The sequence below is a fragment of the Polypterus senegalus genome, chromosome 2 (genome assembly GCF_016835505.1).
Source record: "Polypterus senegalus isolate Bchr_013 chromosome 2, ASM1683550v1, whole genome shotgun sequence".
Classification (NCBI taxonomy): Eukaryota; Metazoa; Chordata; class Cladistia; order Polypteriformes; family Polypteridae; genus Polypterus; species Polypterus senegalus.
In genome coordinates, this window is record NC_053155.1 from 237,551,950 (window position 1) to 237,572,997 (window position 21,048).

The 21,048-nt window shown below is 39.9% G+C and overlaps 1 protein-coding gene across 1 annotated transcript in view; it reads right to left on the minus strand.

Moving 5' to 3' along the window:
• mycbp2 (MYC binding protein 2) overlaps positions 1–21,048 on the minus strand; it is a 503,803-nt gene that overhangs the window by 195,884 nt on the left and 286,871 nt on the right. Inside the window, 4 exon segments of the mRNA XM_039745368.1 lie at positions 3,583–3,755; positions 14,057–14,106; positions 14,372–14,459; positions 16,763–16,881. Coding sequence (XP_039601302.1) covers positions 3,583–3,755; positions 14,057–14,106; positions 14,372–14,459; positions 16,763–16,881 — 430 coding nt within the window.

Here is a 21,048-nt window from a genome sequence, read left to right on the forward strand (position 1 = left end):
GCTTTGTTTCCGCAGTAGCTGCACTTATGAATATGCTTGTATGTATCACACGCTTCATATTTTTTTGCTGCCTTCTCAATTGTGTAATTCGGTTGTGGTTCAGTACTCTTTGAAACTGTTGCTTTTTGTCTGTGCACTGCGTCATTTCATGTGAGCCGCTCGGTGTACATGCATCGAAGGTTCACAGCTGTGCTGGTGCCATCTCGTGCGATGTCCACGGCTGTATTTAATGTTAGCTAAGACCTGGCACTTAAAAGTTTCTCTCGCAATTTCGCTGAGTTGGTGCCAAACACCACCCTGACCATCTCATCTTCCTCTGCATAAGCACAGTCCTTCACCCGTGAATATTTAGCGGCAGTGTTTCTATTGGATTGCCGCTGACGGACAGCCTTATATGGGCAGGCACTAAATTACGTGGGAGGCGCAACTCCGCCTCCCACAGGCATCAAGCAGAAGTCTATTATAGTATATGGACGAAAAAATAGGTTCCAGTTATGACCATTACGCGTAGAATTTTGAAATGAAACCTGCCCAACTTTTGTAAGTAAGCTGTATACATATATATACATATATATATATCTCTATATCTATCTATCTATCTATATACATCTCTATATCTATCTATATATATCTCTATATCTATCTATATATATCTCTATATCTATCTATATAGATCTCTATATCTATCTATATAGATCTCTATATCTATCTATCTATCTATCTATCTATTGTGAAGGACAGCCGGGTCCCATGCCCGGTAGGGACGCCTCTGCTGCTTATGTTCCGGGGAGCCGCCATGGGAAGTCCAATACCTCCCGGGACGCTTGGTGGCAGCCTCCTGGCCGTCGGTGACTCCCCAACCACCCGCAGGGCTCCATGGGAGATGGAGTCCTCCACAGCTTGGTTGGGGCCCGGCGTGGTCGCTAGGGGGAGCTGCCTGCTTCCCACAGCCCGGCTGGACGAGCTTTCAGCCCCACCCGGAGGTGCAATCGGGACCAGGTGGTTACTCACCTGGAATGCTTCCGGGTGGGCTATAAAAGGGCCCAGCCACCACCACTCGGCGAGCCAGAGTTGGGAGGAAGAAGGAGACGAAGCTTGCCTGGGAGGAGTGGTGGAGAATTGTGAGTTTGTGCTTTGGGACTGTGTTTGGGACTGTGTTGGGCCTGTGGGACACGGGGAAGGCGTGTGCCACGGCTGAAGAAAATAAAACCTGTGTGTTTTGTACACGTTGCTCCTCGTGGTCTGTGCGGGTCGGGCTATATAGCGCCTTTCACACTATATATATATATATATATATATATATATATACCCTTTGGGATGCGAGCAGCTGTTGCTGGGGGGTGTCAGAATCCATTAAAGAAGAAAAATGAAAAACATTTGTACAAAATCTTATTATTTATCTATCCATTCCTAAATAGGCTATTTCGTATCAGTGCAATATGCTGCTTGTTAAAACGGATGACTCCTGCTCTTATGTGCACTTAGTGCTGCATGGGTATTATGAACTATCGTATCTGTTAAAGTTCTATTTAAATTTTAAATATAAGTAATTTTTATTTAGTCAAAAGAAATATGTTTGGTAGGAATGTAAGTAAAATTTAGTCATCATTGCATAAATTTTTCTTCACCATAGAAATTTAAAGACTAAATTCAACTTACATTCCTACCAAAGATATATATCGACTAAATAGAACCTACTTATATCCAAATAGAACTTGAAAAGATATATTTTTTCGAATCTGATTTGTTGCATTGTAGAGCGACTTGACGCGCACCACATCGAGCCTGCGAGCTATTGCGCTGTCGCCTGCCTGCCTCAATAAGTGACCCTCGCTTCGCTCTTACTTTTTTACCGTTCATTTAATCATGGGTAGTCGTGAAAAAATTTGAAAATGGAAGGAGGATTACACTGAGTAAGGCTTTACCAAAACAATTATTGATGGCGAATAAAGTATCCATTATTCATAAAGCATCAATTGGTGATCTGTTTTTCTGCGTTAACCTCATATTTATCAAACTTCTTCTCAAACTAAGGGGGGGTGCATTAGATTTTTCTGATGAAGGAAGTCAAGGAGATCAGTGGGAGATTTTCATGAAAAATCATCCATGGCATACATTACAGTCAGTTCTGTTTTTAGCCGAGACAGATCAAAAAGCGGCTTGTGAAAGCCTCTCTACCTGGCAACAAATGACGGCTGAAATGTGATTGGTTAAATATTTTAATACGAAACTCCATCTCCCACGGCTATCAAGCTGCATTCTATTACAGTATATGGACGAAAATACGTTCCAGTTATGACCATTACGCGTAGAATTTTGAAATGAAACCTGCCCATCTTTTGTAAGTTAGCTGTAAGGAATGAGCCTGCCAAATATCAGCCTTCTACCTACACGGGGAGTTGGAGAATTAGTGATGAGTGAGTGAGTCAGTGAGGGCTTTGCCTTTTATTAGTATAGATTCACATCGCCTATGGTTTACTAATAAAATATGCAATATAAAAGCGTATATAAATGCAAGTTCTTTTACTATTTAATTCACATTTTACTTATCCAATCATTACACTGTACAAATCATCTAAATATTCTTTATTCATTTTACGCTCACTTTTATACTGCAACAATGGGTTTGCAATTATTGAGGAATATGTGAGATATTCAAGATCATAGATCAGTATTTCAGAATATGAAAAAACTACTAAACAATGCAACTGAATTAAACAATATTTACAGATACCAATAATATGCAACTGAAAACATAAAAGATAACAGACTCATATCTGCTTCAGAGTCAAAGAGCATAAACCTACACTAAACATTCTGCCAATTAAGAGCAACACAAAGTCAGCAGCTAGGGTTAAAATCCAACCCAAATCATATTGATCTACTCCACTGTGCTTGTCCTATGCACCAGGATCAAAACAAATGAATATAAGATATAAATCTGTGCAATTTGACAATGCCAGTAACTGCATCAATACATTACCAACTTTATGTTAGTGAATGCAAATTAACAAATAAATGTGCTAACATCTTGGATTTTGGTCAAAGGTCAAGCAGATGACTATAGGTTTTTTAACAGTTTAAGGATCATGAAGAAAATACTGTGGGTATGTTAGTACGCTATTAAAATGCCACAACACTGTTTGCTGTACGGTTAGAAGAAAACTGTTTGCTACTGGGCTGCAGAGAATGGATGTGATTTAAAGTGCTTCCCTGAGGGATCTCTTTTTAGCAAAGTTTTGTATGAATGAGAGCATGGCTCCAGTGATGAACCTTTCATTCTTGCCACACTAGAGGATGTTGATGATAACAATAATAACATCAACAAAAATAACACCCACAGATGTAAAACACTCTACTGTTTACTTAAACAAAAATACATTAAAATGCATTATAGCACAACTGACATCATTTAAAAAGCCAGATTTAGAACACCACTGTATTTAGTACATAGCATAAATAATGCATATTTTCAGTAATATGCTCCTAGAAACCTAATCTTCCAGGTTTTCAGGGAAAATATTAATACTGAAAACTACAGTTCTCTTAATTATATTTGTTTACAATATATGATATTGATACCTTGCAAGACGTCCACCACTGGAATTTTCAACACAAGTTATAAAATCTTCAAGAAAGGAATGTTCATTGCTTTGCAGATGCAAAGGAAGGTTGCCTTCCAAAGCTTCTAGAATGGATGGAGACCTTGACAATGCTAAACCTTTTCCAAGAATCCCTGCATGAGCCTTACAAACCTATGAAGGAACAAAAAAATACTATTATCACACAAAAAAGCTCACATTATCATAATATAATTTACTTAAAGTTTAAATTTTTATTGGCATATAAAAGAAGCTAATCAAAACTAGGTAAGTCTTTTTCAAATTAATATTTCAATTAAATACTGTATATCTTAAGTATACCCTTCATGTGTACATATTTAATATGCAGGAACACTGCAAGTAGTATGTAAGCTCAAATCTATGGCAAAAATACTATATATTATTGTCTAGTCTAAAACAAGGTTAAGTCTTAAGATTTTAACATTTTGAGATAGAAAAAAAAAGAAAAAATATCAATAATATAACACAGTAACAGAAGTTAATTTACCGAGCAATGCTCACTAACATAAAAGGTCCACTTGCAAAATTTAAACATTGTACCCATTTCTGGACAGGGACATATGAGGGGTGATCAAAACGTTTAGATTTTGATCTATCAATAAAAACACTAGTATAACCAACATAATTTTAAAATGAGTTCATCAAGAACATGGGGACACAGTTGTAAACTTGTTAAGGGTAAATTTCGCACAAACATTAGGAAGTTTTTCTTTACACAAAGAACGATAGACACTTGGAATAAGCTACCAAGTAGTGTGGTAGACAGTAAGACGTTAGGGACTTTCAAAATTCGACTTGATGTTTTCTTGGAGGAAACAAGTGGATAGGACTGGCGAGCTTTGTTGGGCTGAATGGCCTGTTAACGTCTAGAATGTTCTAATGTTCTAATTGTCATGAAAACTAACAGAGATTTTACAATATTAGAGAAGATATTCAATGTAATGTGACAGTGTGTGTCAGCTCCATGCTCCCATTTGTCTGGGAGCTTCTTGAACCCAACACCATTGATAACATAACTGGATGATCTTGGCAAACGAGGATGACACACAAAGCAAGGAGAAGTTCTCAGTGCTTTTATTAAAATAAATAAAACAAAACCTTGTTCCTTTTATAATAAACAAGTAATCCATAAAAAACAAAGTGCAAGTTGAGGTTAAAATGCAAATAAATAAATTCATTAAAACAAGGTTAAAACTCAGGCAGGAAACTGTCTTTTTATCCTTTTTAGCCTTGAAAACCCTTTAAAAATCTGACTCCTCTTCACTCTTGCACTCTCCGGCCCTTGCAGCCTAAGGAGAAGTCCCCCAGCAGGCATAGACAACCCTCTTCTCGTGGCCATGTCCCCGTTGCCAATCATGCAGAGTCTGCGGGGAGCACCCACCTCTGCCTTTCCAGGCTCCACCCGGCAAAATCACCGCAGCCAATTCGTTGGCTCCTTGTGGCGATAGAACACTCTAAAGCCTAGTCGTCATTCCTGCTACTTAGACGTCCAACAGGAGCAATTCCTGAGTGCTGGCCATATGGTTCTTTCTGGGACTCCAAAACTGTCCACCTGCTTCCTCTCATTACACCTGCTCAATCTCTAACACTTCTGTCTCTCTTCTTCCTTTCTCTAACCTCCCTTCTCTCTTCCTCTTTTCGTCTTATTTTTGTCCCTTCTCTCGCACGCACGGTTCCCTTCTTAAAACAGGGGCGTGGCACAGCTGCGGCAATTAGAAACTCCCAGCCAACTAAGGTCACAGGCCATCGTGCACCTTTGCACTAAGTGGAGGGCCGTCCACATCCCCATCACACACAGGAACCACACTAACCACACTACCATGGGTGTGGCGATTATTTAAAAGATGTCAATCAGCCACGGACCTCACTTTACCACATGTCACTCAAAGCATCTTTTTTGTGCAATAACTCTCTTGTATGTTAGCTCACGGCTTCAACATGGGCAAAGCACATCCTACGAAGATGAACTGTTTAGTATGTGAAGGGGGGTGATGTGAAGTAGAGGGAGTGTGATTTGACAGCTTTCCTCGCCACTTCTCCTTGATTAAATGTCACAAATGTTAAAGCAACTGATTGCAATAGTGACCAGTTATATGTTAAGCCATGGAATCCGTATCTTCTACGCCCTCATCGTCATTAAAATTGTGCACATTGTTGACTTGGACCTTGAATTTCTTTAGTGTTGGGGCATTGTCAGGCATAGATTATTTCAATTATTTTTAGACTCTGGGTCATGGTGATGTACCAAGTTTCATCACATTGTGAAATACACCTTAAATGTATACCAGGACAGACGTATTGGTTTAAGATTATCCTTGGAACATCAAATGCAGTGGGGTTTCAGTAAGAGAATCAACATTGAGGAAAAGATTCAACTAGCCCACGAATAATCCTTAGATTGTCTGCGATCTCATGCACAATCACTCTTCAGTTCCCCATCACAATTTGTTCATCAGTGGCAACATCTTTTTCTGTTATCAATGTCAAAAACTGGCTAGACTTTCAACCATCTTAAAGAAACATTTTGTCACACTGGAACTGGGCTACCCATTTCCTTATTGCGTAAAATGAAGAGGACTGATTTTGGTACACATTGACTAAGCAAGAATGAACCTCCAAAGGCTTACTTAATTGGCTATGAACAGTGCTTGAAATTGTAACAAGTAATTGCTGGTGCTCATTTTTGTTGACTTCTTGTTCCTCCTAGCTATACAGTTTAAACTTTACATAAGTGCTGTATGTTGGGGGACAAGATGGGTCCCCTACAGAGTTCTGAGCACATCAGTTTTCGTACATTACATTGTAAAAGGTGGAGGGGGGTGCTTTTGGGTTTAAGCATGCAAAAAAACAAATATTGTATGATATAGAAGATCAGAGAGAGTGGGGTGGATGTAGAATGTCATGTGCGGGTTTACAACCATTTACTGCAGGTTACTCAAGCTACAGAAACAGAATAAAGCCGGGCTTGTCTGCTTATTTAGACAGCAAGTAATTCTTTCTAAAGAATTTTCTTTCTGGTAAAGGATCACCACCATTCGCTTACTGCTTCACACAGGGAATTGTTTCAGTGAATGATGGAGGTTAAAGTCTGTTGATGCATTATTTTGTAATCACAGACTAAATCTCACTAAACAAATGTTTGTCCTCATGGAAGTGGTGAAAAACAAACTGAAGTATACGATATTCTTCTAAAGTCTAAGGCACTTGTGGAAAAAATGCTGTAAAGTGGGAATACTTTGCTAAATTGCCCACCTCATCCTAGTTATTCAGGCCTCCTAATCATCCCCTGTCAGTAACTGGCTAACTATCTCTCATCCATTCACCACCTAACAGCTAATATGTAGTGACCATTCTGGTGCCAAAATGGCTGCAATCCCATCATCCAGGTTGATGCTATACGTATTAGTAGTGGTTGAACTGGCTCCCCACTCACTATGTAAAAACATTTAGAATACTGAGAAAAGCATGTAAAGTGTGTAAAGAATTATTATGTTCTCAAAATATTTTCATGAATAGCTTTTATTTATCAAATACCCTTCCTGGAAAATGCAGTAAACAGAAATTAACTGAGTAATTGAGGTGACCACCCTTAAAAACAGCAGCAATTCTCTTGCGTACACTTGTATGCAGTTTCTAAACGTACTCGACTGGTAGGCTGTTTTAAACCTCTTGAAGAACTTGTCACAATTTCATTGCAGATGATGGCGGTCTTGCTTACGTCAGCCTCTGCAAACAACCCAGATTGACTTGATGATGTTGAGGTCATGGCTCTAAGGTGGGACCTGTAGTAATAGGCTTGAAGTGTGCCACTGTAATCTGTGAAGTTTATTCCAAAATTGAAGCCACACACACTAGCTGACAGGGTGAAACTGGTCAGGAAGATTGATAGAAACATGTGAAAAAGAAGTCAGTAAGGCTATTTTAAAATGCTGATGTTTTTTGAAACAATATATATGGTGAGAGTGACCAATGGCTACTGCCTGCAGAAGCCATGAGAACAGGGGAAGGTGTTATTTGGGCATAGTCCAAAAATAACATAGATGACGGCTCTGATGGCAGCTGCCCATACCTGGCAAGGTTCATAACAGATTCTATGAATATATAAATATGTGAGCGTTTATAATGTCAAGGATCCATCACGAAGCAAGGAGTCGTCTCTGTGCCACCAAACATTCCTGCCACATAGACGTATGGTCGTCATTTCCCACTGATAAACTGGTTGTGAGGACTGTATGGTTCTGCTGGCTTCTTTCTGGCCTGGATATGTATGTATAAATACTATTTTCTGGGAATGGATGTTAAGACCATCAAGATCTCTTCTGATAAGACTTCTCAGGACTGTAGATGGATATGCCAGATTCCAGTTCTAAACTGACTGCAGTGCTGGACATTTTGTTTTAAAAGAGAAGTAAGCTTGATGTACAGTGGAACCTCGGTTTACGAGTTTTTTGGAAGATGAGCAAAATTATTTAATAAATTGTGACTTGATAAACAAGCGATGTCTTGCAATACGAGCAGTACGGATACACTGATGAGCGCCATGTGATCACAACTGAGCTGATGGTTCTTCTCTCTCCCCCTCTCTAGGTGCAATCGTCTCCTTTTCTCCGTCTGAGTCTGTGTCCCTCTCTCATATAGTAAACATCCGTACGATTGTATACTGTTTACTACTGCATTGTGACTGTGGAGAAGTCATATAAAATATAATTGAATAGAGCACTATACATTTTACTCATACAGACAAGCATTTGTAGAGAGTGAGGGCATACACATTCATTTGCAAGGAAGAAATAAGGTATAATGTAGGTCAGTGTTTCCCAACCTTGGTCCTGGGGGCACACTGTGGCTGCAGGCTTTTATTCCAACCAGTTTCCTAATCAGTGACAACACCTGATAACATTGATCTCATTTATTTAGCTAGTATTTTCCTTTTATTCTACAATCAGAAAAGTACAGCAGCATGGTTTTTACATTTATAAGACATTTTGAAATATTTCTCCTTTTGCTATAGATTTAAATGCTTAACTCTCTTTTGTTGATTTCATTATATTTTGCCCTTTCTTTGTGCAGTTTTTCCCCCTTCGCTGTATCTTATTAATGACCATTAAAAATAAGCATAGCAGACACACTGGTAAACAACACTGAATAATCAAAGGTTGCAAGTACTTTAGCATTAGAACCACTAATGAGTAAATAATGGATTAATTAAACAACTAGAACACCTAGAAAAGTAGAATGAAAATCAAGATGAAAATATTGCTAAAAAGAAAAAAAGGACATTATTCCCATACAACTGCTTGGTACATTTTAATATATATTTTTATTTCTTGCCAAACTTAGTTTTCTAATTTCTGTATTATTCCCAACACACAGAATATGGGAAATAACATATCACTTAATTAGCCTAGGAGTCCAATTAAAAACAGAAGTTGATTGGAACAAAAACCTGCAGCCACAGTTTGCTCCCAGGACCGAGGTTGGAAAAACACTGTAGGTGATTGCCTTGAAACTAATAAGAACAGCAGGAGCTGCATGGTATGTAAACAGAAATCAGGAAGGTTCCAGCAGCAGAAACCAGCAAGTGAATAAATAACTAGCAGTGGATAGCATTCAGTAAGCAAGTTTTCATAGTAAGAAGAAAGTAGTGTGTAAAAAGATTTACTGTATAAAACAGGTCAGAGTGTTCAGGAAAGTTAGCACTAGTAAGAGGGTCCCATTAATTTTCCTAGTGTTAGATCCAAGTAATACTGGGGTTGAGAAAACAATGTTAAAAGTGTTAGACCTGAGAGTTACTTAAACAACTATATAGACTTGTATAGATATGTCTCTCATAAGCATTGGGCCCAAGGATTATTAGGGCTGTAAAAGTGCAAACTGCATTAGTCCCGAGTGTTACTCGAGCAACAGTATAGGCGTGTGTTACATGTCAGGCCCGAGAGTTAACCGAGCAACTGTGTAGATACATCTTCAGGACCTTGTGGAGATGGATGGTGACAACCTAAACTCTGAGGTGGTAAGCAGGCATTAGGAGCCCCAACAATCTACCTCAAAACCAGTCTCCAGAAAAAGAGAGGTTTGGATAGTGGGGGGCTCAATTCATTACTGAAGTCTGCTCCAGAAACTCAAACAGTGTGTTGACTTATGGCTGTATAGGTAGGAGATCCCCCTGGAAGAGTGGATAGGCCCTGGCCTTAGCAAAGGTGGATCCACTTATCATTGTCTGTGTTTGAACATACGGCATATGAAAGGGTGGGCTGTCAGAGCTATGATGTAAATTTGAAGAGTTAGGTGCTAAGCTGAGCAGCAAAACTGACAAGGCAGTCTTTTCCGAAGTTGTACATATGCCACAAGCTAGTCTAGATAATACTGAGGAGATTAGAAGGCTTAACACAAGGCTTAAATCGTGGGGTAGGAATGAAAGGTATATGTTTACAGGGCATTGAGACTCATTTTGGAACATATGGGACCTGACCCATCATGAAGTGTTACATCTGATATATAGGAGCACTATTGCAATGGGGAGGAGAATGAGTAGGTGAGTTAAGGAATTAAAATTTGGGAAGGGGGGTAAATGAGTTTAGCACAAGTCAAATTTAGAATTGTAGCTTAAAAACAAAAATGCAATGCAACTTAAATTCTAGTTCAAAGTTAAAGGGCAAAGGTAAAATAAGTAATATATTAAAATTGCTTGTATCAATGCTTGGAGTATCAAAATATAAAACTGAACTGGAGCTGTAAATAGCTGAGCATATTTATGATATTATAGTAATAACAAAATCACTGGTAAATAAAGATGGGGATGAATATTACATATTTTCAGGAAGTAAAAAGAAAAGGAGTTACCATTTATGTAAAACTGAATTTAAATGCTTCTCTTCCTCATTTGAAAAATGAGCCACAACTCAGTGAGGACAACTAGACTCAGCCAGAAAACATTATGGATAGAAAACTTAGCTTAGGAATGACCTCCCAAAACAGACAGTAATTAAGTATGCATTTTTTTTATTAGTATTAAAATGGCAAGTTTTGAGGATTATGTTATAGTTATGGAGGACTTTAATTATCAAAATGTTAATTGGGCTAAACCTGCAAAAAGAGGAGCACAAGAGCAGGAGTTTTTAGATTTACTCAGCTTGACAAAGCACCAACACCTGGGAAGCATGTCTAGATTGAGTATTGTGTAATAACTAGGATAGAACTGAGGGTGTAAAGGCAACTAAACCACCTGGATCAAGTGACCATAATATCATACAATTTTCAGTGTGCTGGGAAAGCGCAAACATAAAGGCTATAATGGTAAGTTTAACTTTTATTTGGTGCAAAATTGAACAGCTGTGGCAAGGTCTAAAAGAGATAAACTGGCTTAAGCTCTTAGGTGCTGAGACAGTCAAGGAGCAGTGGAACAGGTTTAAAAAACATTTTACATATAATGCAGGACAGGTACATCTTAAAATTTGAAATGAGGGGGCAATTTAAAAAAAAACTTTACTGAGTTAAGACTAAAAACAAGACAAATGAGGCCATCAGGGCAACCATTAATAATGATACTAGGGTAGTTAAAGAGTAGTTATAGAGGAATATTGTAGATAAGCACAAAAGATGACCCAAAGATAGTCCGTATTTTATCAACAAAAGAACAGACAAGGAGAAAGTGTATCAGGAACAGTAAAGGGGAATTTAAATGTAGAGAAAGTGAAACAGCAAATGAACTAAACATTTTCTGAAAAACTCACATGTAAAGATGTGGATAAGCTCCCAAAAGTAACAGGGACTACTAAGGAGGTCCTAATTGATTTGGAAATTCTAGAGGGAAAGTACTGCTTAGATTAAATAGGCTGAAATCTAACAAATCAACAGGAACAGATAACATTTATCCTTTAGTGCTTAAGGAGATCAGTGAGTGCATATATAAACCCTTGACACCTATTTTTAGGAATTCATTAAATGTGCAGAAATTCCTAAATGCTGCAAAATGGCAGATATTATCCTGTTATATAAAAAGCATGACTGGGCAGATATAGCCAACTATAGGTCAGTAAGCATAGCGTGTATCACAGGGAAATTAATGGAAAGAATAATTAAGGAAACTGTTGAACAAGACATAGCAATAACAGTGCTAAAACACAGTCAGCATGGGTTCATACAAGGGTCATTGTGTTTAATTAACATGTTGGAATTCAATGAGGAAGCAACAAAAGGATACTTATTTAATTTATTTGGACTTCCCGAAAGTATTTGATAAGTTCCCTCATAATAAGTTGGGCATGAAACTGTAAGTGTGTAGATGGGTGCAGAATTGGCTAAAACACATAAAGAAGCAGAGGGTAATTGTGTGAGAATTGGGTCAGTGCTAGGGTCATTATTACATGCAGTGCCTCAGCTCCATGCTACTGGGTCCATCCAGGAAGCCTTCTGAACCTGCTAACACCGATAATGTATCTGAGATATGAGCCTGGCAGATGAGGACACTCACACAAAGAAAGGGGTAGGTGCAAAGTGATTTTATTAAAACAAAGTCAAATAAAATAAACAGTGTTCAAAACTGCAGTGCTGTCTTCTTTAAATAAATAAGCCATAAAAACAATGATGGTCTGAGAGTTTAAAATCCAAATTAAAACAAGATTAAAACCAACAGCCATCTGATCCTTCATTTTCTATTAGATGAGCCCAGCACCTATCCAATTCCATCTCCCCTATTGCTCGTTCAGCTGGAACAGAAATAAGCAGCCGCAGGCATCACCATCTGACCCCCATTTAGCTGCCTCCAAGCGGATGGCCTCCCATTTTCCTTCTCAAACTCCTGGCATACCTCAGATCCCTGCGGTAGGACGCCACCTTGATCATTCCCACTCCTCAGCAATTAATCAGTGGGGACAATCCAACCCTAAAGTGCCAATCTTTTTCTCCCTTGCTGGTCTATGACCACGCTACCTCACTCCCACACTGCCTCTCTCGACAATGCTGTTCTCAAGGCTCTCTCTCAATCTTGTTTGTTTCCTCCCCTCTCTGTCTGTGCAGGCTTCTATTAAACTGACACTTCTGACGGGGCACAGTTGTGCATGCGCCGCTCCCTCCATGGAATTAAAGAGGCACCTGCCTGACATGTGTATTTGCAAGTACCTCCACAATCAGGGAGGCACCCTGTCCCAACTACCAATCCATCCCTGGAACAAAGCACTTTCGCACATCCACTCACGCCTTGTTAAATCCTGCACTTTGCAGGGTGTGATTACTTATTTAAAATTAGTATAGCTCCACAGATCAATTATCGCACACATACAAACTAAAAATGTTAGATGTGAATATACACCAGGAGATCTGAAAACAGAAAATACTGCTTATGAGAAGGATTTAGAAATTGTAGTGGACTTGTCACTATCCACTTGAAGTCAGCATTTAGAGTATATTAAGAAGGATAACAAAATGTCAGGTTATATAGCACAAAGTGTAGAGTATAAGTCAAAGGAGGTACTGATTAGGCTTTAAAACTCACTAGTGAGGCCTAGTCTGGAGAATTGTGGGCAATTTTGATCCCTGGGCTACAAAATACATAGCCACATTGGAAAAAGTCCAGAGAAGAGCAATCAGGTTGATTTCTGGACTGCAGCGGATGTGTTATGATGAAAGATTAAAGGAGCTGAACCATTTTAGTTTAAGCAAAAGGAGATATGGCTGCAATGTTTAAAATTATGAAATTAATTAGTACAATAAATCAAGCCTATTACTCAAATTAGTGCAACAAGAACATTGGGACACAGTTGGAAACTTGTTAAGGGTAAATTTCACACAAACATACAGTATCACTCCGTGATGTCGTCATAGAGGAATGGAAGAGGATTCCAGTGGCAAACTGTGAAGCTCTAGTGAACTCCATGCCCAGGACAGTTAAGGAAGTGCTGGAAAATAATGGTGGCCACACAAAATATTGACACTTTGAAAACAAGAATTGATGATATTTTGTATTTTGGAGGAATTCAGTGGATAGGACTGGTGAGCTTTGTTGGGCTAAATGCCTGTTCTTGTCAAAATGTTTTTTAATGTTCTAATGCAATTTCAGGTCTAGCATGTACTCCAACTGTGACCTACTGTCCATAGCATGTCAGTTTCCAACCCACTGTCTTTTTACTTATATAGAAAACATACATATACTGTATACTTATAGTATCACTTACAATGTCACTGAGGCACTGAAACAGTTTTTAGAATACAAGAAACATTTTGCACATGACAGGAGCCCATAATGACTATCATTTATTAGTTTGTTTTATATTAAAGTGTTAAAATATCTCAACCAGATGTTTTATTAAACTTCCACTTCATCCACAAAACTTGACAGCTGCTCTACATTGCTTTTTCTAAAGAATTACTTCCAGGTTTGCACCTTGAAAACATTTCACCCAAGTTATTAAAAATGAAACAGAAATAAAACATACTTGCAAAGATGACTCCTCAAGAATTTCAAGGTCTTCTTCAAGCTCATTGCCTGTTATTTAAAATAAAATTTAAAAAAATCACTCAAAAAGCTAAAATGCTGAAATGATAAAATAAGTCATCTCAAAAAACAGATACATGAGAGTTAAAAAAAAGGGAAATTCCAGAAACAAATCAGATATTAATTGGTCAAAAACAAAAAAGGTTCTAATGGACTGCCATAAAAAGCATGAAAACCTACTGCATCTTTTTGTGACAGTTATTTAAACTAAGCAAAATAAAGTTTAAATGAAGAACTATAATAAACAATTTATTACCAATTGGTAGAGCCAGGTCTTTTTTCATCAATGCAGCTGCACACAAACCACCTAAATATGCCAGCTCCTTTTCCAGCTGAATAATACCCTGTAGCATAAAGTAAACAGTCAACTGATCATCTATTCCAGAAAACAAAATTCAAATACATTTTTAGGATATATGATACAACTAAGCAAAAGATACAAGCTTCATTTCTGTCATTGTGATAATTCACAGAGATCAGAAAAATAACTGAAAATCTGAATCTGAAAATAATTCCCCATGTACCCATGCTACCAACAAAAAAAGGTATGACATGATGGCTTGTAAGCCAAGACATACACCATGAGTTGCAGGTGAAGTATACTGTAAATCGATTTTGTGACAGTGCAAACATAAAAACACATACAATAATAATCACAAACAGCTAAACAGAGATTATTAAAACCTCTTCCATTGTAAATATTAACTGAAAGCACTTTGCAATTGCCGAAGTATAATACAGATGTTGCATATTTTTGAACCACTAGGCAACAAACAGGTAAAATAAGTTTTCAGAAGAAAGGGCCAAATACAATTCAAACAACAGCTCATACAGCTTAGTAGTAATTCTTAGACATATTGTATGATCGGATAAGACTGAAATCACTATTTCCTGAAATTTGATTTTGTATTAAGAACATAGCATGTCAAAGCCAGATTCCTCTTCTTCACAGTGTTTTTAGGTTTTGGAAGCATCAAGTCTTTACTGTGTTCAAACCTGACAGAAAAAAATGCCTTGCAGTTGTAGTATGTTCCAAAAAATTACTGGTCAAGAAAAACTTGTAGATTAGTCATGCTGCCATTACGGATTTTGCACATGGTATGGATTTCAAATTCAAACTAAAAGTAACCTGAGTTGTTGCAATGGATCCCCAGAAATCTTTTTTTTCATGTTCAGCTACCTGTGTCCACAAGGACACTTTGCCCGTTTTCTCCTGCTGTTAGCTACATCTGATTGATGGAGCAGCCAAAATCAGCAATTTGTAGTAAATGCACCATATAACAAGTGGTTTAAATTAAGAGGGAAAGAAATCATTAAAATTACATCTATGGCATCCAAACATCAAATCATGGGCAAAAAGACATTTTAAAAAGTCAGAATCTTATTGTGTCTAGTCGCTTATTAAAAGAGTAAAGCAGGGATGATCTATGTAGTAAGCTAAATTCTATCAAGTGTTGGAAGCATCAACAGAGAGTCTGCAAGAGTCAGCAACAGATAGCAAGTACTTTAACTACTATTCTAATAACCATATTTAAGCAAAATGAAAACTTCTCACTAAAAAATAAATTACAATATTACTAACAACCATTCTACTAATCAATTAGTTGAAAGATTATTATTTTAATTGATTGGTAACGGGTTTTACAAAATGCAACATTTGGGTGAAAAAGTGCAAACATTTTATTTAAAAAAAAAATCAAAGACTTTTATTCGTTGCAAGATGCTTTCTTTCTTAACAATAGTACAAATATACACTAAAATTAAATTTTCTTACAACCTTTAAGGTCTTGCTTAATATTTTAAGCCAGTTGTTACTATCTAGAGGAAGAAGGCAGAAAACACTATTAACCATTATCAATAATTCTGTAGAACAAATTTGATTGATTTTTATCTATTCATTAGCAGAAAAACTGCAAGGTTTACTGAGTGTCACTATTTGAAGCCTCGCTTTTCTTTACAATATGGCATAACCTATCACCATCATAAAAATGTTCTGCAAAAGAGGTTTAACATATTATTGATAACTTGGATTCTGCATTTTCAGTTAAGAATCTGAGCTATCAGAAGAAATGGAAGGAAATGACACGGAGACTGCTGCTGGATTATCCCCAAGTGTGAATGAGTGATGTATTACTGCAATGTGTATTCTTTTCATTTCCTCCCAAATTTAGGTTTTACTTCTGTACCAAGTGAGCTCATTTTTAGAGATCTGGTAAGACATGAATTTATTACCAGACGTGAAGGTAAAATAACTCCAACATTTTTAATATTTGCTTTTTTAACCCTGTACTATATTTATATCCTTTGACATTTCTCAAAATGTGATGAAAATTGCCCTTGTTCAATAAAGTGATGCAAGTAATACAGTACATAAGACAACTACTCAACAACAAAATCTGTTAGCAACTATTATATCATCAATTATTATTGAAGACATTCATTTATTTTTGTAGTTCTAATTATTACTGCTTATTATAAAATCTAAAATTGGAATCAAGAAAAAAATGGTTCAGCAATTTAGAGATAACTATGATCACTTCAGAAAAGTTCTAGTCTAGTGTTAATATGTATATAAAGAATGTGCATTTTTCTTAACTTATTAGACAATTCACCTTCACTAATTAAATAATCTTACAAATCACTTTACCTCATCAGTGCCAGGATTAAACTCGTATCCCACAGCTACACACTTAAAGCCAAAGAAACATGCTTTGTCATCCTTCACATAATCTGATGCAGTCTCCAAAGAAAAGAGGGCCTCATTACCTGAAAGAGGGAAAAAGGAAAAAAAAAAAAAAAGAATGAAGATCATTGGGAGCATCAGAAAAATAATAAGGCAACTTATTATTACATAATACCCAGGAGAAAAATTTGGAAAAAAGCTATTTGAAAACAAAAGGGACTCAAAAAATATACAGTATAAACTAATTATTGACCTTTAAAATTTATTTTCAATCAAAGCATAAACATAAAAATCATTCAATTTGAATTAACTTTATTATTATTTTTTCTACTTTTTATTGAATTTATTAAAAGCAAGTAAAATTCTATTCAAACAAGTCAAACTTGACAAAACTAAAATTCAATTCAACCTCCAATAAGAAAGAGAGGATGGCCAAAAGCCAGAGTAAAACTAAGAGTAGAAAAGAAGGAAGAGAATCATTTTCCCCCCAATATAAATGATTATTCTAAAATGTTACTGATTAGATCCTGCCAGATTTGAAAAAAAAAAAAAAAGTTTTGACCAGATCCTCTAAGTGAGAATTAGATTTTTTCCAATTTCAAATAGTATTTAACATCAGTTACCCACTGACTTAAGAGATGGGCTAGGATTCTTACAATTGAGCAAGATAAGTTGTACGTGCTATCTAAGCCCATCAAAAACAGCTGTTAATGTGTTAATGGATAAGGGGTGATTGTGACACCAAGGCAGTCTAATAGGCATTTAAAGATTTTGGTCCAGAATGTTGTTAATTTGGCAAATGCCCAAAACACAAGGCCCAAAGAGGCTGGAGCTCGATTGCAACATTCTCAGTTTGGATCGTGCCCAAGAAACATTTTAGACAATTTTAAATGAGATATGCTCAATAAAAGTTTAATTAAGTTGAATAATTATATGCTTTGTGCATATGGCGCTAGAGTGAATTCTATGCATGGCTGTCTTCCACTCCTTTTCTGAAATGTTGAGTAAGAGATCCTTTTCCCACTATACTCTGGGATCTTTGAAAGGAAGGTAGTTTAAAATGTTTTTAAATATTACAGAACTGCTGTCTGAGTCCTCAAGACTGATCAATATTTCTTCTGGAACAGAAGTAGGTGGGAGGTAAGGAAAAACCGGCAGATTTTGTTTCTAATTTGGAAATAGTGGAAAAACTGTTAATGGGGAATTGTTACTTGGAATGTAATTGTCTGTAAGGTGCAAAGGCGTTATTTATGTACAGATCTCTAAGGAATGTAATCCCGTACATTTTCCAAACATTAAAAAACGTGTGTCTCCTCCTTGAACCGTCACCTTATCGTGGTGGAGGGGTTTGCGTGTCCCAATGATCCTAGGAGCTATGTTGTCCGGGGCTTTATGGCCCTGGTAGGGCCACCCAAGGCAAACTGGTCCTAGGTGAGGGATGAGACAAAGAGCGGTTCAACAAACCTCCAATGATGAGCAAACTTTGGACGTCGTTTTCCCTTGCCCGGACGCTGGTCACCGGGGCCCCCCTCTGGAGCCAGTCCTGGAGGTGGGGCTCGATGGCGGCGCCTGGTGGCGGGCCTGCACCCATGGGGCTCGGCGGGCACAGCCCGAAGAGGTAACGTGGGTCCTCCTCCCCATGTGCTCACTACCTATGGGAGGGGCCAAGGAGGTTGGGTGCAATGTGAGTTGGGTGGTGGCGGGCGGGACCTTGGCGGTCTGATCCTCGGCTACAGAAACTGGCTCTTGGGGCGTGGAATGTCACCTCTCTGAAGGGAAGGAGCCTGAGCTAGTGCGCGAGGTCGAGAGGTTCGGCTAGATATAGTCGGACTCACCTCGGCGCACAGCTTGGACTCTGGAACCAATTTTCTTGAGAGGGGCTGGACTCTCTACCACTCTGGAGTTGCCCCCGGTGAGAGGCGCCGAGCAGGTGTGGGCATACTTATTGCCCCCACTGGAGCCTGTGCATTGGGGTTTACCCGGTGGGCGAGAGGGTGGCCTCCCTCCGCCGGGTGGGGAAGGGTCCTGACTGTTGTTTGTGCGTATGCCCGAACAGCAGTTTGGAGTATCCACCCTTTTGGAGTCTCTGGAGGGTTGCTAGAGGGCATACCTTCTGGGGATTCCCTCGTTTTGCTGGGAGACTTCAATGCTCACGTGGGCAATGACAGTGAGACCTGGAAGGGCGTGATTGGGAGGAATGGCCCCCCGATCTGAACCCGAGCGTGTTTTGTTATTGGACTTCTGTGCTCGTCATGGATTGTCCATAACGAACACCATGTTCAAGCATAAGGGTGTTCATATGTGCACTTGGCACCAGGACACCCTAGGCCTCAGGTCGATGATCGACTTTGTGGTCGTGTCGTGGACTTGCGGCCATATGTCTTGGACACTCGGGTGAAGAGAGGGGCGGAGCTGTCAACTGATCACCACCTGGTGGTGAGTTGGCTTCGATGGTGGGGGAGATGCGGTCAGACCTGGTAGGCCCAAGCGTGTTGTGAGGGTCTGCTGGGAGCGGCTGGCAGAGTCCCCTGTCAGAAGTAGCTTCAACTCCCACCTCCGGCAGAACTTCAACCACGTCCCGAGGGAGGTGGGGACATTGAGTCGAATGGGCCATGTTCCGTGCCTCTATTGTTGAGGCGGCTGACGGAGCTGTGGCCGCAAGGTGGTGGTGCCTGTCGTGGCGGCAATCCCGAACCCGTTGGTGGACACGGCGTGAGGGATGCCGTCAAGCTGAAGAAGGAGTCCTATAGGACTTTTTGTCCTGTGGGTCTCTGGAGGCAGCTGATAGGTACCGGCAGGCCAAGCGAAGCGGCTTCGTTGTTGCTGAGGCAAAACTTCGGGCATGGGAGGAGTTTGGAGGCCATGGAGAGCGACTTTGGACGGCCGAGGAGATTCTGGTCCACCGTCCGGCGTCTCAGGAGGGAAGCAGTGCAGTGTCAACACCGTATATGGTGGGGATGGTGCGCTGCTGACCTCGACTTCGGGCGTTATGGGTCGGTGGGAGGAGTACTTGAAGACCTCCTCAATCCCACTAACATGCCTTCCAATGAGGAAGCAGAGCCTGGGGACTCTGAGGTGGGCTCTCCCATCTCTGGGACTGAAGTCACCGAGGTGGTCAAAAACTCCTTGGTGGCAGGGCCCCGGGTGGATGAGATCGCCGGAGTTCCTTAAGGCTCTGGATGTTGTAGGACTGTCTTGGTTGACACGTCTCTGCAACATCGCATGGACATCGGGACAGTGCCTCTGGATTGGCAGACCGGGGTGGTGGTCCCCTCTTTAAAAGGGGACGGAGGGTGTGTTCCAACTATAGAGGGATCACACTCCTCAGCCTCCCTGGAAAAGTCTATTCGGGGTTCTGGAGAGGAGGGTCCGTCGGATAGTGAACCTCGGATTCAGGAGGAACAGTGTGGTTTTAGTCCTGGTCGCGGAACAGTGGACCAGCTCTTCACCCTTAGCAGAGTCCTGGAGGGTGCATGGGAGTTTGCCCGACCGGTCTACATGTGTTTTGTGGACTTGGAAAAGGCATTCGACCGTGTCCCTCGGGAATCCTGTGGGGGTGCTCGGGAGTATGGGGTACGGACCCCTGATAAGAGCTGTTCGGTCTCTGTACAACCGGTGTCAGAGCTTGGTCCGCATTGCGGCAGTAAGTCGAGCCCGTTTCCAGTGAGAGTTGGACTCCGCCAGGGCTGCCCTTTGTCACCGATTCTGTTCATAACTTTTATGGACAGAATTTCTAGCGCAGCCAGGGTGTTGAAGGGGTCGGTTTGGTGGACTCAGGATTGGGTCACTGCTTTTGCAGATGATGTTGTCCTGTTTGCTTCATCAGGCCGTGATCTTCAGCTCTCTCTGGATCGGTTCGCAGCTGAGTGTGAAGCGGCTGGGATGAGAATCAGCACCTCCAAATCCGAGCATGGTCCTCAGCGGAAAAGGGTGGAGTGCCCTCTCAGGGTTGGGGAGAGATCCTGCCCCAAGTGGAGGAGTTCAAGTATCTCGGGGTCTTGTTCACGAGTGAGGGAAGAATGTAGCGTGAGATTGACAGGCGGATCGGTGCGGCATCCGCAGTGATGCGGGCTCTGCATCGGTCTGTCGTGGTGAAAAAGGAGCTGAGCCGTAAGGTAAAGCTCTCAATTTACCAGTCGATCTACGCTCCTACCCTCACCTATGGTCATGAGCTATGGGTAGTGACCGAAAGAACGAGATCGCGAATACAAGCGGCTGAAATGAGTTTCCTCCGCAGGGTGTTTGGGCTT